The sequence below is a fragment of the Serinus canaria genome, chromosome 12 (assembly GCF_022539315.1).
Source record: "Serinus canaria isolate serCan28SL12 chromosome 12, serCan2020, whole genome shotgun sequence".
Lineage (NCBI taxonomy): Eukaryota > Metazoa > Chordata > Aves > Passeriformes > Fringillidae > Serinus > Serinus canaria.
This window is the reverse complement of record NC_066326.1, coordinates 16,339,020-16,356,710: the sequence shown is the minus strand read 5'-3', so window position 1 is coordinate 16,356,710 and position 17,691 is coordinate 16,339,020. Positions and strand designations below refer to the sequence as shown.

General features: G+C 48.6%; 2 protein-coding genes across 3 annotated transcripts in view; one reads left to right on the top strand and one right to left on the bottom strand.

Moving 5' to 3' along the window:
* Window positions 1–9,422, top strand: part of DCAF1 (DDB1 and CUL4 associated factor 1) — a 47,339-nt gene extending 37,917 nt beyond the window's left edge. The window contains exons 23-25 of one of the 2 annotated variants that reach the window (XM_050979221.1): window positions 4,746–5,001; window positions 7,730–7,785; window positions 8,443–9,422. In XM_050979221.1, coding sequence (XP_050835178.1) covers window positions 4,746–5,001; window positions 7,730–7,749 — 276 coding nt within the window. In that variant the 3' untranslated portion in view covers window positions 7,750–7,785; window positions 8,443–9,422. The remainder of the gene's footprint in view (window positions 1–4,745; window positions 5,002–7,729; window positions 7,786–8,442) is intronic. The other variant, XM_030228161.2, reaches the window with a different exon arrangement.
* A 3,285-nt stretch (window positions 9,423–12,707) lies between these two features.
* Window positions 12,708–17,442, bottom strand: RBM15B (RNA binding motif protein 15B). The gene has a single exon (XM_009091006.4). The coding sequence runs from the start codon at window positions 17,351–17,353 to the stop codon at window positions 14,603–14,605; it is 2,751 nt and encodes a 916-aa protein (XP_009089254.3). The 5' UTR covers window positions 17,354–17,442; the 3' UTR covers window positions 12,708–14,602.
* Window positions 17,443–17,691: the final 249 nt, after the last annotated feature.

The window sequence follows — 17,691 nt, the reverse complement described above, 5'->3', positions numbered from 1 at the left end:
ACATGCTTCACCAGGGAGTCTATTTGCTGCATTCAAGGTTTTTCCACTACTCATTGTCCAGGAGTGTTAAGAAGTAGCTGTGGGGAGGGAATTGGATGGAAACTCTGAAGTGACCAAAATGCAGACATTGTCACTCTTGGGAATTGCATTGCAAAAGCCCAGGAAGTACCAACCTGGTACTCAGCAAGGAGTACAATTGTCAGAAGATATGACAAGGGAATTGTCTGTGGTGAAAGATAATTTACTAGAACAAGGAGAGGCTTACTCCTCTGGGTGAAACATTCTTCAATACACTTGTATTTGAACAATGATCATATGTCCTTTTTTGTGAAAGCAAAGCCCCTTCCCAAGCTTGGCAGTAGGGAGTAAGTAAAATAATACTGATAATCTGGAAGGGATCAGATTACTGAAGTTACAAATTTGCTCCAGGAGAAATCTGGGGAAGGAGGGTGTAGTAAACCTCTAGGCTGTTTCTTGCAAAAGCAAATAAATTAACCAAAATAATGAGGCTATGGGAAACATAAATTTGTTTAAAAAGAAAACAAACCTAGACAAAATAAACAACTGCTAGAAGTAGATATTACCTGCAGATAATTTGACTTGGCTAAAAGTAGCCAGAAGTGAATTAAATATGAGCTGAAACATTTGAAGTAGTGGGAAAAGCTTTACTAACATTGATTAGTTGTTCTGCAGATAGCAAAAAGATAGGTGAAAATAAGAATCGTTAGAGTAAAACCATCTAGCATGATTCAAACTGAGAGGTGCAATAAAGATTGTGTTTTCAGAGGGAGGAAGTGTTGCTGGAAAAGCAGCTGGAGGTGAGAGGTGCTGATGGGAGGAGAGGAAGAAAAAGTCAATGAGGTGCGAGACAAACAGATGAAGCTTTTTGTAACAGCTGAAACCATGTAAAACAAGCAAAAAATCAGTGACCTGTAGATCTCAAAACTGAATCAAAATTTCAAACCCAAATATCAACAATTGAAAAAGACCTGTGGCATCTTCCTGTGGCAACTAAATGCCAGCCTAATGCAAATTTGAGAGATTGTGTAATATGCAGTGGAGAAGTCTCAAATTCTGGTCACGTGGTCATAAACTTTAGGATTCAAGAAATGTGAGAAAACTCTATAAAAATGTCTTGAGAGTACTTGAAAGCAGGCTGGTGTATTTTTATATACTGCAGATCTGCAGTGCTGTAAGTTGTACTTCCTGGAAGCACTTTGTACATACACTCATTTAATGTTAGAATACGTTACAGAAATATGTTAAAATCAAGAAGTTCTGCTTAGCTAACATCTATTTTGCATCAGTTTGAATAAGTGAAATACTGGAGTTTTCCTGAGCCTTTGAATGACTCTTGAGAGATGAACACCAGTATGTCAAGTATCAATAAGGTTTGCTGCCCAAAAAAGACAAATTTGTGAATTTTGTATGTGCAAGATGATTGGTAAAGGGGAATGGTAGGAAAGTTGATGATGATGATGAAAGCTTATGACGTGCATGCCAACAAGCATCAAAGAACAATATGGCAGAAAACATAATGCTTGAACAAGTGTAAAGGGTATTTACTAAGCTCTGAAAGGGCTGTAAAAACTGGTAATATGAAGAATTAGGTCAAGTAGCTTTTTTTTATTCTAGTGTAGCCACCCCAGTATCTGCCATTCCATTAGGGGATGTTTAGTTTTTTCCTTTGGGGGAAATGGTAAATTAATTGAACCAAATCTATTCAGCTTTCTGGAAGCAAACTGGTGGTAAAGTTACCAATAATTTGCCTTGAGATGATCTTGAGATAGTCCTTTGCTGTGTAATCAACTTTTCTGATTCTGTAAATTTATGTCCAGGTTTTCTTGTACTATTGCATCTTTATAAATTTTTCCTACACAACCTGGATATGGTTTGGAATAGCTGTCTTGTCTTTCCTTGTGCCATGGCACAAAGCTTTTTTTTCTCTGCTCTTACTCAGAGTGCTTGAGTCCCTGGGGAAGGTGTGACATTTTCTCTCTGTCTAGGGAGCCCTTAGATGAGACAGTTGTGGTGTCATGAGGATGCATCCTGAGTCCTCATGAACAGCCTGGATATCACTTACATGTGGTGGTGTTAGACTGCACCTGGCACTCGCTCAGCCCTTTCTCAGCTGTGTGTCCCAGGGGCTGGGTTTGGAGCAGAAGCTCTGGGTGCTTTGTTGGGAGAGTTGTCCCCAGGCTCTGTGTGGAGCCGTCTGCTCCAACCGGGAATGCTGCGCTGGCCCGGCAGAGCTGGTGCTTGGCTTGGCTCAGAAACCGAGACAGAATTGATCTGCCTGTGGCTTAGCAGAAGCTTCACAGTGTCCAAGTGGTGTTTGGGTTCTTTAGAACATGGCAAGGTACAGGTTTCTTCCTCACTGATGAAGATGCTCCTCTTGAGCTCTGTGATGTGTCACCCCTCCAGCTCTGTAAGGATGTCACTGTGTGTGTCACACTCACATGCACATGTGACCTCTTGGAGCATGAGTTATGCACTGTTTTCTATTTTACAAAGGACAGGTATAATTTTCATCTCATCTTACTCTTCTTAGGTGGTTTTTAAATTAATGTGGCCTAATCACCAACTTCAGATTAAGTAATTTAAATGGTAAAAGTGGAAACATTTCATTTTTTGTTTGTATTTTCACAAATTATTTTTTCTTCACTGGTTGATATAACCCTTCAAAGTTAATTTGCAGCTAAATATGCAACCTTTCTGTGTAATTTGGTTCTTACTCTTGTCAGCCAGAAGGGATTGTTAGCTCTATACAACTGTATTTAACTTCATCCTGTATTTGAAGGGTGACATTGGTATAAGGGCCTTGCCTTAAGCTTGAATTTGAACGTTGATGAAACAGTAATTCAGTTTCCAAGAAATACGTTATACATGAAACATAATCAAATTTAGTGTTTTTGACATTTTGAATCCTTGTGGACTAGATATTTAGGAAGAAAATACTTTTAGAAATTCCACGTGTGTAGAAACACAGAGGGGACCTAACTCATTTCAGAATCCTACAAGTTTTACCTACATGGACTCTAAATGGATCTTGTAGACAACATATTTGTTTTTCCTAATACCTACAGGTGTGTCTCTATCTCCAGAGACTGAGAAACTTTCCAAGATTTTTTGAATAAATTGGTGTCTCTTTTCTGCTTCAGAGTTGTATAGACACTTGAAAAGGAAAATAAACTCTCCTGCATTTTCAGTTTTTAATCAGCTTTTCAATTCTGAATAGAGTAATAAAATTTAAGACATTGGTCTCTGTGCAGATACTGCATAGAACAAAAAGAAATACAAATTAATAATGCAAAGCTTTTATACTCAATTCAGTATGTTTTATGGAAAATTATCCCCAATATGTCACTGCATAAAATTGAACTGCAAGTAAGGTGTTTCCCCTCCCAGTGTGTATACAATTAAGTCTGTTTATCTGAGGACTCATTAACTCAAAGTAAAGTTGTAATTTCCTAAAATAAGCACAGACTTTAAAAGAGGTTGGTCTTAATTTTATATTTAATATAAACTTTCATAAAGGAAACTGTATGTAGCAAACCATTGCTTTTGTGCTGTAATCTGCATTTAAGAACATGGCACTTCTGGTCAGCAGGGAAGACTTGGCTGCCTTCTGCAAGTGAAGAAACAATGCAATTTACTCAGGCTTTTTGGCTTACTTTATTTCTTTTGCCTGTGACAGATGTTGGATTTATATGGGTGTGGTGGTTTTTATAGCACTGACTGAAGCAAAAGTAGGTTGGGGAGATGACAGTAAAGGACTTTCCTCTGTCCCTTTAGATCTGAAAATGCAGCAGTCTAAACAGTGGGAGTGTGGTGAGCTTGAGGACCAAAGGAGCCCTTGAAGTGGGTTGTTAGATATAGATCTTAATTGCTTCCTAAGTTTACAAAATGTGTCACCTCCCGAAACAAAGGGGCATTTAGGACTGAATGAGCTGAGAGCTTTCTGTTAGAGAAACAGGCTGTGGCTGAGGAGATGTGCAGGTGGATTGAAGCTTTTCTTTCAGCCCTGGAACACTCTGGAGCTTGGCTTGTGATGGCAGTTTGTCTGGGAGAAGGATGGAACTGTTACAGCTCCTTCCCACTCAGTCTCATCCACTACACACAGATCTCTGGATTTTCTCTGTACAATGAGGAATTCAGTTGTTTTACTGAAGGCAATTTCTGATGGTTTGATAAAGATCTTGATCCACAGGTAAATACCAAAGATGTGGCTCCTGAGCTGCCTTAACAGTTCTGTCATCTGAAGCTGAGTGATTCAGGGATTGGCTTAGGCTAAAAGTATTTTTCCCTACATTTTATACCTCATCTAAATGGCAATGACAGAGACTGATGGTGCATGTGGTTTGCTGTCAAGCGGAGCTTTTGGTCCTGCTGAAACTTAAAGCAGTTTGCACAAGACTAGCAACAAAGCCATGGATTAACAGGTCTTACTGCATGTCCTTCTCAAGGGTGCATTGTGGTGACATGTGTTGGTGGCCAGTCCTGGAGAGGAGATTGAGCCAATGGTACCTGTTTGCACCAGCATTTTGCAGGCCTGCAGGTGATCTGGCATGTATGACATTCTGAAGCTTTGGAGGGAGTGCTTAGATGGGTGATGGGAGAGTGTTTTTAACATCTAATGGCTGGATGTGGGGAGAAGTGAAAACTATAGGTTTTCTTTAGTTCCTGTTACTCCATTTTACATTTATCTTAATGTCTGCAATGGACTGTTTTTGCTGTCTTTATAGGAGGAAGAGGAGCAAGAAGAAGAAGATGATGATGAAGATGATGATGACACAGATGACCTTGATGAACTAGATACAGACCAGCTGCTAGAGGCTGAGCTGGAGGAGGATGAGAACAATGAGAATGCTGGTGAGGATGGAGAAAATGACTTTTCTCCCTCCGATGATGAGGAGATTGCCAACCTCCTGGAAGAGGGAGATGAGGGAGAAGATGAAGATTCTGATGCTGATGAGGAAGTTGAGCTGATTCTTGGAGATAGTAAGTGTGTGGCCACCTTGGTGACCTTGTCCACTGCTTAAGGTCCTGACAAAGAGGTAACATCTAAATTTCCCCTGAAATGACTTAACTGACTTGTCCCTGGCTGGTATGAGTGACAGGACATCATCGTTCTTGTTCACCTGGGGCTTCTCTTAGTAATCTGCTGGTAAAAACAGCTCTTATGTGAGAGAACAACTGTGCATCCTGGAAAAGGAGGTATCTGCTTTCTTCAGGTGCTCCCAGGTGTGTGTGTGAGAACTCTGTGTGAAGAAGCTTTGTATGATTGCTTGCCTGTCCTGCCCTTCAAGGGGACACAGGTTTAACTCTTACCCCACCTGTCCTCTGTGCCTCTTGTGAGCCTATAAGGACAGAGAAGCACTTTTGATCTTTGTTTTCTCTTTTGTAATTGCTTAAAGTGCAAAGCCAACATGGCATTTCTGACTTCACTTCCTTTATTAGACTGTTCTGAAGCTAACAAAACTTTTGGGATGCAGTTTAAATTGTTCTCTTTTTTTGGGTGTTCTACAAATACAGAGATTTGAAAATACAAAGTGTGTGTGTGTATGTGTGCACAGAAAGGTCTGATCTTCTTATGTAGCAATAATGTTTGGAAAAATGTTTCACAAGAAAAAAGGTGAGTAGGATAGCATGAGGCTTGGGATTTGTGACATTACATTCTGTTCCCTCTTTGCCAGCACAATTTATGAGTATGTGCAGCCAAACCACTTAGTTATTTTTAATTTTTCAAGCTGTAAAAATGGACATAATGTGGTTACCTTAAGTTAAAAGGTTGGTAAGGATGAGTAATTACAGTATGCAAGGTGTGGGAAGTCCTGCAGTGATAGATTGATGCCCATCTCAGCTCTCACATCAGGCTTCCCTGGCAGTGAGCTGGAGGATGAAGCATGCCAGGCCCCTCTGTGGCAGTGATGTAGCTGGCAGGCTCATCCATGTCTTCTCTGGCAATGTAGCTCAGTCATTTTTAAGGACGTGGCCACATGAGGTTGCCAGAGTTATTCTGTGGGGTCACTCTGCTGTCCTCTAGAAGGAAATAGGTTTATACTGTAGAGCCAAATAAGATATTTGCACAGCTCAGTCATTAATGGCATCTTGCAGTGCAACATTTTGGAGTTACAGGGAACCTCTGTGTCCTAGTAGTGGACAGGATCTTTGTGACACAACTCCACTCGTTTTTCCTCAGGGAATGCAGAGCCAAAAGCTCTTCAGAGAGCACCTGGTGTGCTGTACCTTCAATTATCCAAGGGGCAGCATGGCCAGGATGTTCAGGCCATTTCAATAACTCTTCCTGGAACAAACCAGGGGCTACTTGACAGAAATTTCAGGCATGCTCTGCAGAGCACTGTCATGAAGTGGCCACATCTGTACCTCATTTTTCATAGAGCTACTTGAGCAGACCTTGGATCTGTATGGCTGTGGAGCTGCAGCCAGCCCATCCTGTGGCTGTTAGGTTGCTTAGCAGCAATTTCAGGAACTCAGAGCAGGAAGTACTGCTCTGCCAGGCTGAAGCATGCATGGCCCTTGATGGGTTTGATGAGTGGGGTTCTGTGGCAGCTTTTCTGTGACTTCATCTGACTTCTTTCTGTTTCCCACCCAGAAAAGAGCATTTAATGTTTTCCTTTGCTTGTGCTTGTTCCAGAATTAAAAGTTGGAATGGCACTGCCAGTGTAGAGAGTACTGGCACGGGGTGCATTTAGAGTGTTCCCTGCTGCAGATTCTTGCTGTATTGTGGATGAACCTCCATAACATACAGTGAGTGTTGCCAAAGCAAAATAATTCAGAGAACAATTGAAGTAGGGGAGTGAGTGACATTGGTCGTTGGTCTCTTGTGCTTTAGAAGAGGTTCTAGTTCTTTTTTTAAAATAATCCATGGAGAACCTGAATTTGTCTTCCTCCCCCTATGTTACCACCTTGGAGACATTAGATCTATTTGTCAAAGCAGTTCATGCATTTTGCAGGTCTTTAAAGACCTTCTTCCTGGGCCAGCTGGGTGTAATTTTTGAAATGCATATGTGACATAGGAAGAAATATATAGAATTCTCACCAGCAGCCTGACTTGATTCTGATTCCTCTTTTCTTCCATAATCTAAAATGGCAACTTCCAGACAGGTCTGTGTAAACTAATTATGCCAAGCAGTTAACTGCAGTCAGGTTTACCTGCAGACATAGAGCTCAGAACTGGAAGGTTGTGTGGTGAACTGGGGAATAGGGAGGAGATCCTTTCTCAAGGCTTTCCTCTCGGTTAACAAGGACCCAAACCAGCAACCACCCCCCCCCCCCAAAACTCCAACTTTCTCAGCTTTCTGAATTTCTATCTTGCTTGTGCTTCTTTCCCTCTTACTGTGTAAGTGTAGCTACTGCAGCACTGGCTGGTGTTTTCTAACTCCCCAGTGTGGCTGTGGCTGTTCTGGGAGCACTGAGGACCCCTTAGCTTAGGCTCAGTCTGATGGATGGTGAGATGGAGCATCCCTTGCTGATCACAGTGGAAAGGCAGCTGGCTGATCTTCAGGGAGGAGGGTTGGGGAAAAGGGTTTGTGCCCTCTCTGCTTGCCTGTGATTTTTTTTTTCCCTAAGGATAGCATCTGAGAAGGGTTGAACCTTCCAGAAGGTCTTTCTACCTTAACAGGCATTTTAGAGATCCACCATTTCTGAGATGGCTAAGTGGAAGTCTTGGTGTCTTTTTTTCTTTTTAATTATTTTTAACACCCAGTTATCTGCTGCATCCAATGAATTCGCATAAGAAAAAGAGCCAACATCACCTCTAAGGTAAGGCAGGAGCCCTCTTGCTGCCAGAGCTGCTACCACTTCCCTCTTGCACAACTGAGGGAGGAGAGATCTTGTGTTTCAAGATAAAAAGCAAGTGTGTGTATGTGTGTGTGACTGCTTCTGGTAAATCCCTTCATGTCTTCATTCTGTACCACAATGAAGAAAACCAGGAAAAGCACAACTTGCAGGTCACCTTTAGAAGGTGACCTGTTGTTAAATTCATTACAGAAACCTCTGAGTTACTAGAGGAAGGTTCTATCTAGTTGGGAGTGTGTGGATTGCTTCCACCTTAGTGGGGTCCAGCTCACTCCATAAGGAATTACCTTGTGCTCATCATACAGGGGCCAGGCTGGTGGAGCTGTCCAGCTGTGAGGAATGTCTGCCACATCTGTCCAGCCCCTGGTGTGAAGAGCTGTTGCCCTTTTTTGTGCACAGGAAGTTGTGCAGGCAGCTCTGCTGGTGTCCTCCCTACCCTGTCGGGGAAAAACCTGCCAGCTCATAGGACCTCCACTTGCTAAAGCTGCTCTCCTTGAGCCTCTGTTGTAAGCAGAGAAGGAAGGCTCTGGTGCAGATTTCCTGGCAGTTTGGAGCACTGATGGTGCAGAGCAGGGGTGGCCATGTCACAAACCCAGCATAACCCACACGTCTCCTTTGCAGCCGACAGCTCCGATAACTCGGACCTGGAGGACGACATCATCCTGTCCCTGAACGAGTGAGGAGCTGCTGCGGGCGGGGTGTGGGCAGGAGGAGATGCTCCCTTCCCACAGGAGACCAGAGACCAAATTGGAAAGTGACTGAGCACCCCAGCCCTGCTTTTCCTGGGAAGGCCTGAGGATCTCCTGCCGATCCACTCTGTTGGTTTGAGTCAGTTCGAGGCTCGGGGCTAAGTCTCAATAAAGAGACCTGGGGCTAGGCCTCATTTCTCTCTGCCTTTTTTTTTTTTTTTTTTATTTTTCATTTTAGGCTGAGATGACTCTTCAAGGAAACTTCTGAAGATATTTCACAATATATTTTCTTTGTATAAAGTTCTTTCCTAAAGAACAGAAATAGTTTTATAAAAAAAAAAAAAAAGAAAAAAAAAGGCAAGTGTTCTAGTAAAGAGGGAAGACCTTTGTATTCCTGTAGTACCTTGTACCATGGGGTAGGTTTGGGGAGAAAAATTGTTTAAAATTAAAAGAAAATTTATGCAACTACTAAATGAAATAAGAGGATCATGGTTTCTAATATCGTTGAGGAGTGAGAATATTTTTATTTTAAATATGATTTTATTTTTAAAAAGAAGAACTACAGGTGTTATACCTGCTAATGCACCAGTGTGTTCCAGATGCTTTTGTCCTCCAGGGAAGAGCCCCTGGGGTGTTTGCCAATGTCAATTTGTGCTGTGGTACCAGCTATAGTGGGAGGCTGAAATCCTGGCTGGGCCTAGTCAGAGCCTGGTATTCCTGAAGACGTGGGAATCTGGGATTGAAGTTTGAGCCCTTTTTCTCCCCTCTGCCCTTTGTGGTTCAAGTTTTTTAATCTTTCTTTCTTTCTTTTTTTTTTTTTTTTTTTTCTCTTGCCCTCTGTGTGGAAACTGCAAATTGAAGGCCTTTTTCTTTAATGTAAAGTGTATTTATTAAAAAATTAAATACAAATCCTCTCTGTGTCTATGGCTGTGAATTGTAGCCATGCAAAAGAAGTGCTCCATGTGCCTGCAGGGCTTGGCTGAGAGCAGTCAGGTGTAGCTGGAACCTCTCTGTAGTAAGGAAGGGCAAAGGAAACACAAAGGAAACAAAAAAGGGAGTTGGGAGTGCAGCATGGCCACAGCACAGCATTTGGGGTTCCAGTCTTATCCCTTGGGTTGCCTGACAGCCTGGAATTCAGTGGCATGCTCACCACACTGAGTGGGAGCTAGATGATGCCACTGGTGCTGAGCTGTTCTTGTGTGGGGAGATGCTCTGGCGTGTCCACTCAGGGAATTCCACATCTCCCAGGATGTGCCAGGAGCTGGGAGCACCACCTGCTTCCTCCTGTGCTTGGGCATTGCCCAGGCTGCCCTGTGGCTGTCAGGGCACAGTGAAAATCAGGTTGGGGCTTGACAAGAGGCCCTGCCCTCAGAACAGGAGGAAGAAAGGGCAGAGGAGTGTTTGACTTCTCAGTGCAGCACCCACTGCCCAGCTTGGGCCTGTGCTCAGAGCTGGCAGGTGCATGTGCTCCCTGCTTGCCTGGCCAAGACCATGGCTGTGCTGTTTTTTCCCATCCACTCACCTTTTAACCCTCTCTCTGTTTTGGCCACGTGCAGAATAAGGTTTGAGGCAGAACAGGGAACTGGAGCCTTCTCACTCCTTGACACTACAACCACTTTTCCACCAAGAACTGCTCATTTCAGCTAAGGCTTAAAGTCTTACTGCTTGAAGAGGAAGGATTTCCTTTCTAACTGGAAGAAGAGATAGCTTTTTTCCCCTCCAGCATTGCATCTACGTAATGCACTCACCCTGGGCTGCTTGTTAATAATTAAAAAGAAAGGTTCTGCTGCAACTTGTAATGGATAATTGTACCCTACACAGTCGATAAAGATGAACAAGTGACTACTACAGCCTTTAAGACCAGCAATTGGAGCAGCATTCTGATTAAATGAGGGGATTGAAAACTGGATCTGCCACCCAACAGCTGTGGAAGTAGCCTCTGCCTTATCAAAAACCATCCCACCCAACTTCACCATAGAATATGTGCAGGTCAGGAGGAGGAAAAAATAAAGCATGTACTCAGCTACTACTCCCAGGGAGATGCAGTACCAGATGTCCATCTCTGGTTCATTAAACCCCAGCTGTAATTGGCTGCATCTGTTGCTGGTTTGGGCCTGGCTGTTTTGGAGGCATTTGCCAGTTTTGTGAGACAGAACCAAAACACCTGGGCTGGAGCTCCTGTGTGTGCATTTGACTTGAAGCTGAGGTGCTGTGAGTATTATGAGCCTCCCTCCACTCCCACACCTGCCCCAGTTGCACTGAACAGAGCCAAAGGAGTGGGTTTGGGCCTTACCCTGTGGGCCTGCAGGTCACCCCCAAAACTGCTGAAGCAGCCCCCCAGCCTCTGTCCTGGGCAGACCTGGCCCCTCTGAAGTTAAATACACACCTGGGGAAGCTGCCTGTACCCCATGCTACTGCCTGAGTTCTGGGGGTCTCACAAGAGTTCTGGGGAACAGGTGACTGCACCAGCCTGGGTGCAAAGTGGAGTTCAGAACTGGGGACTAGCAGGGTTTATTTTGTTTTTGTCAGGCTGTAATTCTGCAGCTGCTTGGGATGGGGAGAATTCTCAGCATTTAGAAAATCACCTGCCACCCTGGCATCATGATTTAATCTATTTAAGAGCATGTTGCTTGGAAAGAATCCTGTAATCTTCTGGAATACTCACAGCACATGGCTGATGTGCCATACAGTATTTCTTCTATGCAGCAGTCACAGACCCTGGCTTAGGGGGTGGAAGGAGATTTAAATGTCCTGCCAGCTGGCTAAGACACACTCCTGCAGCAGAGGGGAGCAGGGAGGTGCTGTTTTCTCCCATGATGTGAGCAGACAGGCCCAGCACAGCCTGTGCCCTCCTGTCAGGGTGGTCCTCATTGCACAGGACCTGAGTACCTGCCTGGCCCACGGGGTGCACTGCAGCACCCTTCCATGGAACACAGCCTGTGGAATGCCCTGCCAGCACCGTGGGAGGGAGTAGCACATCCCTGCAGGGCTGGGCTTCAAAAATCTCCCATAGGCCAAGACTGGCAGAGCAGGGTACAAACCTCACCAAGTGTAGCTGAGGGTAATCACTGAGGCTCCTCAGCACTGCTCAGCACGTCCAGAGCTCTCAGTCCTGTCTCAGTAGGAAGGGCAGCCAGCAGGTGCTGTTCAAGAGGCCTTGTAAGACAGAATGTTTGCTGAATGGGTGCTTAGAATAAAATATGGGATACCTCAGGCTAAGCAGGAACACTCTCAGACCAGCCCATCCACCATCCCACACCCTGTGCCCCCTTTGAGCTTCAGATCACCCTGAGGAGCCAGACACCATTACCCTGCCATGATCACCCTACTGCCCCACTGTACTGGGCTGAAAGGCACCATCCTCCCAAAACCAATGCCCAGCACTGCCTCCCCCAGCACCTTCCAGCATCACCGAGGGGCCCAGGCCTCCCACTCCCCACATCTTCTCCCCAGGGCTGCTGCCCATCCCAGTGTAGGGCCCAAGTCTTTGATGCTGCAAGATCCAGATGCTGAGTTACTTTGCTGTAACTGCCAACCCTTTTTCAGGCCTGCTTCTCTTGGAATCGGCCTGGATGCATCTGTGAAGGGAAGGGATGGTGGACACACATCCAGGATGGGGCCTTTGCTCTTGGCACAGTCTGTTAAAGCCATGGTGTGGCTCTCTTGCCTGCTGGGGAGCAGGGAAGGCTCAGGTGATTGTGTCAGATGGATGCTGCTTCTTCTCTCCCAGGTGTTTTTACCATGACTCTCCAACTTCTCCTTTACAACTATTAATCTTGGTTGGAGGGAGACTGGTTTTAAGCATGTGAGACTGTTGGTCTCACATGCTTAAAACCATCAGCCACCTCTCTGGGAAGAGAAATCCCATCATTCAAATCTCACCCAACCTTTGGCTTTTAAACAGCCCTACATTATTATTTTCTTATTTCACAAGGAAAGTGGGAGATGGGGGATTTTGGGCTGTTCCTTGGCTTTGTCAGCAAACAGTTGCAGCTTTTATAATTAACTGGGTTTTTTTTTTCCTTCCCCTTCCTAACACTCACACACCATAGCACACACAAGGCCATGGCACAGCACCAAGAGCTGCACCTCCCTGCCACCATCAGCCAGGCGGGCACTTGTCCTGCCACCACCTCACTGCCTCCAGCTGCCCAGACACTTCCAAGGCAGCATACTCCCACAAAAGGCTCTAATCGCTCTAGGACCGGCCCCCAGGGGTATTTAATAGCACTTGGTTTCAGGTAACACCGAACAGTTACAATTGCTGACATTTGGCACCGTTAGGGGCAGCGCCGGGGACTCGGTCAGGAGGGCGGAGTCGGTGTCCCTATGACCGTGTGAAACCAGGGCAGCCCAGAGCCACCGCTGCAGCCTGGCTGCTCTGGCAGTGGAGCTGCTCCTCGCTCCCACAGCACATTCCCGGCTTCCTGCTGTTCCCAGTGGAGCATTCAGCATTCCCCTCTGATCCGTGCCTTCATAGAAGATGCATCAAGTGCAATGCAACCCTCCCAGCCCAACAAACCAACCCACACTTGTTGATGTTAATAATCCATCATCAGCTGATGATGTCCCTGCAGGGTTAAAAAGTGAAAAATAACAGCAACAATCATACCTGAGAGGACTTTTAGAAGGGTTTTTGGCGACCCTCAGCAAGTGAGCTGCTGGGTCACAGAGATTGGTGCGAGACAAATCTCCCATGAGTTTGTTCACCTGCTTACTAAGAGAACAACAACAAAAAACCACCTGCAAATCTAAAGAAACTTTAAAACGTAGCATTTTTAATCCCACACAATTTTCTGTAAGTCTCCTAAAATCTACAGGCGTTATTTTAAAAAATAAAAATATCCCCAAACAGAACAGTGTGGATTTTAACTCCAGCTTGGACTCGTTACAACATCCTTATGCTGCTGAGCACTCAAAGGGTCTGGCCTCCCAATCAACCACCTCATAGCACAGACAGCAAAGGTGATGGATCCATCCCGTTTTAGAGCTCAGATTTTGATCTCCAGTGGTTCCACTGTTACAGGTCACCTGTTTTAACAGAACACATTCTCAGCCAGACAGACACATTTCTGTCTGTTTTTGTAAGCCTGCAAACAAATTTAAACTTTAGGGGGAAAAAAAATAGCCATTTATATTTCAATAAAGGATTCCAGGTAGCACAACATGATTGACTGCAAATGGGCACCTCCAGCTCAACAAACACCTTCATGCCCCTAGCTTGTCCACATCTAATATGGGCCCAAGGGGGTTCCCCCTTAAATCACTTTTTTTTTCTTCTGCTTGTTTTGCCTTTTATAAAAATTGGTAATGTCAAACCTTTTTTGTTTTATCCAAGAATTTCTATGACTGAGACATGTGCCAGGTGGTCTCAAACCTCACCAATTTGAATACAGCATCCACTCCTCAGTAGCAAACTTTTTGCCAAGTATCAACTAATTTTTTTCTTGTGAATGAAAAACACTTTTATTCTTGATCAGGATTTGCTTCCGTGGTTGCTGGCTTCCTGGGAAGCTTCTATTCTCAAAGAGAGACTCAACAGCAAAGCATCCAGACTCAAATTTACAAAATAAAAAGCAAACAGGACAAAAAAAAAAAAACAGAGAACCAACCTTTCAATCTCTGATACAGCAACACTAAGAACCTCCCTTCCCCGCCCACCTTGAAGGACACACATAAAGATGAAGGAGGTGCTCAAGGTTGGGATCTGAGAACTGAACTGGGCTGGGGCCTGGCCTGGCCTGGCTGCTCCTGCAGCACAGGGAGCTCACCCTTCCTTCCTGGGCCACAAGAACTCGGATACTGCACAAGTTTAGAAATCCATCAGTGAACAAGGCTTTACTGACAACTTTTCATACAGTTAAAAAATAAAAATACAGAACAACAGCGGACAGTGTCACATATTAAAAACGAATAAAATGGGCTCTATTTAAAATTTTAATAGATATTATAGGTATTAAAATTAATTAGAAACTAAAAATCTTACCACTTTGGTCAAGGTGTTTTGAGCCTCAACCAAAATGATCAGCCTTAAAAACAACTGGGCTGTGTGACACACAAAGAAAACATGGAATTTGAAAAGACAGTGTGGGCTAGGCAGTGTCTTTGACTATAACTATCACCATATGTTCTTCTTCTAACTTCCCCAATGTCCTTAGTGCTGACTGGAGGTACTGCTGAGAGAACTCGCAAGGAGGGAACGCGTAAAGCATGCCTGTGCTGTCCCTGCCCTTTGCCCCTCCCACGGGCAGGCTGATAACCCCAGCAGCCTGCTTCTGTTTCAAGTAGGAGACCAGATTCCTGAGAAGCCGTCGCTGCAAGCCAGGCTCTACCACAGGGAAGGTCCCCTCGGCCCCTGCCCCTGCCGGGGCGGACTGGGTGGCCAGGAGCACGGCGTAGCCGTTGGGGCTGCCTTGTTTGATGCGCCGGGTGACTTCATCCAGCTTGGGCTGGTCCAGCCGAAGTCTCTGAGCGATTTTGAGCTGCGTCAGCTTCCCGCCGGATGAATGGTCTTTGAGGAGTCCATTGATGACACCCAGGTCTCCCTCCAGGATGTGCATAGAGGTGGGGAAGCAGCTGTTTTTTAGCACAAGAAGCCCATTCCAAGCAAGTTGCAGTGTCTGAGCATATTCTGATAAATTCTTTAGCTTTTTGGTCTCAGATTTTGGCTCCTCGTGAGTTTTGGATTCCGATTCACCAGTTCGATGATTGCGTTCGCTGTCCCTTTTTTTGGGCTGGGGAGCATCGGCCGGCTCGCGATGGGGTTTCTCCTCGGCCGTGTGACGATTGTTCTGGAGGGAGTTGCTCTGCTCTTTCTCGGCTCCGGGTTCTGTAGTGTGATTCTCCTTGCGAGCCCTGTCAGGGCTGCGGTCTAGAGCTGGCCCACTGGCCTTTGTCCTGCTTCTGTCCTCGTAAGGCGAGTGAGTAGTCCTCCCCCGGTCACTGGAAAGACTCCGGCGTCTCCGCCTCTCTTCCCACGGTTTGGGCACGCTGCGGTCGCCGTCGCTGCCCCAGCGCTCCCCGCTCCGGCTGCGCACGGACCGGCTGTAGCTCTCCAGGTTGTTCCTGCGTTCGGCGTTTTTGGCAGGGCTGGCCCAGTCTGCCTCCACAAAGCTCCTGTCTCTGTCCGAGTACAGGAGGTGCGGAGGAGTCCTATCCCGAACCCTCAAGTCTTGCTCCAGGCTCCGGTGCCGGCTGTACCCGTCAGCCAGCAGCTCGTAGTGCACGGGCAGCGGCGCAGGCTGGTACTGCTGCGGGTATCTCGTCTCTTCTGCTTTGGCAAAATCCACTCGGAGCCTCCTCTCCGGTCCGCCCAAGGGAAAGCCCCTCATCTGCGCGCAGGCGGCCTGGGCAGCGTCCAGGCTCTCGTACTGGATGTAAGCGAAGCTGTCGCCCTTCACGTAGTCAATAGTCCTGATGCTTCCAAAGCGGTCGAACTCCCTGGCCAGGGCTGCCAGGGAAGTGCTGGGGCCAAGGCCCCCCACCCAGAGCCGGGTGGTGGGGTTGGCTTTTCCGTAGCCGATTTTGATGGGGTTCCTGCCCACAACGCGGCCCGACATGGCCACCTTGGCCCGGTGAGCCATGTCCAAGTTCTGGAACTTGAGGAAGGCGTAGGCACCGCCCTGGCCACGTGCGGGGCGCTTGATCACCACCTCCTCGATGATGCCGTACTTCTCGAAGGCGCGTCTCAGCTCCACCTCTGACACGTTGTGGTCCAGGTTGCCGATGAAGAGGTTGCGGGTGGCTCTCTGGTCATCCTCCGGCATCAGGTCTTCCTCGGCCACGATGGGGTAACTGTACGGGCGGCCGCGCTCGTCGTACAGCCCGTAGTAATCCAGGGCCCGCTCCCGCTCCCGGGAGAGCCCGATGGCGGCTGCTTCCAGCGCAAAGGCGGCAGCGGCGGCGTGGCGGGGCCGCGGCTCCCGCAGCAAGGGGCTGGTGACCGGCGACAGCGAGCGCTGCTTGTATTGGTAGGCGCTGTGCAGGGGCGGCAGGTACCCCAGCGGCTCCGGGGAGGGCGCGGGGGGAGGCGTGCGGCTGCGCCGGCCCCCGCGCAGGTACACGGGCTCCACCTTGAGCGGCCGGTCGTAGAGGAGCAGCTGCCGGGCCCGGGCGTGCCGGCGGGCGTCGCGGGCGTCCCCGGGGTGTCGGAAGTTCACGTAGGCGACGCGGCCGAGCTCGGGCGTGTGGGAGAGCTTGACACTGATGTCCCCGGCGCCCCCGCCCGCGAAGCGCTGGAAGAGGCGGAACAGCCCGTCCTCCAGCAGCTGGTCGGGCAGGGCCGCGCTCAGCCCGCTCACCAGCAGCGTCTTGTACTCGCAGGAGCCGGGCGGCTCCCCGGCCAGCCCGGCCGAGCCCCCGAGCGGCGCCAGCAGCAGCGAGGGCGCGGCGCCCGGCGGCGGCCCGGCCAGCAGCAGCGACGGGGCTACCACGGCGCCCGGCAGCGCCTTGGCCTTGGGCACGCCGAGCGCCCGGGACGAGGAGGAGGAGGAGGACGAGGGGGCGGCCTGGCTGCCGCCGCGGGCGCCCGAGGCCGAGCCGCTCCCCGCCGGGCGGTGGTTCGAGTCGCCGCCGCCGCCGGCGCGTTCATCGCCGCGGTGGCTGCGGGAGCTGGAGCCGCCTCCGCCGCCGCTGCTGCTGCTGGTGGTGGTGCCGCCGCCGCCTCCGCCGCCGCCGCCGGGCGTGGACTTGTCCCGGCTGCTGCGGGAGGCGCCCGAGCTGCGGTGCGGGCCGCGCCGGCTGCTGCTCTCGCGGTCGCGGTCGCGGGGCCGCTTGGCGGCGGCGGCCGCGCGTCCGCCCGCGGTCCCCGGCGGGCTCGAGTCGCGGTCGCTGCCGCGCTTCATCGCGCCGGGCCCGCGGCTCAGGAGGCGCCTCCGGCGGCCGCCGCCATCTTGGACAAAAGGGAGCGAAGGCGGCTCCGGCCGCCGCGCCGCGCGGGCCCTACGTCATCGCTCCGCGCGCGCCGCGCCGCAAGCCGGCGTCACGGGGCCGTGACGTCACACAGCGCTTCCCGCCGCCCGCGCGCGACGGCCGGGCGGCCAATCAGGGCGGGCGGCGAAGCCCCGCCCCTCGGCGGGCCGAGGGGGCGCGCGCGGGGCCGAACCGCGGATGGAGCGGGAGCGAGGGCGGGGGAGGGGGGGACAGGGAATGTCGGAACGCGGCGGTGCGGGGTGCGCAGAGG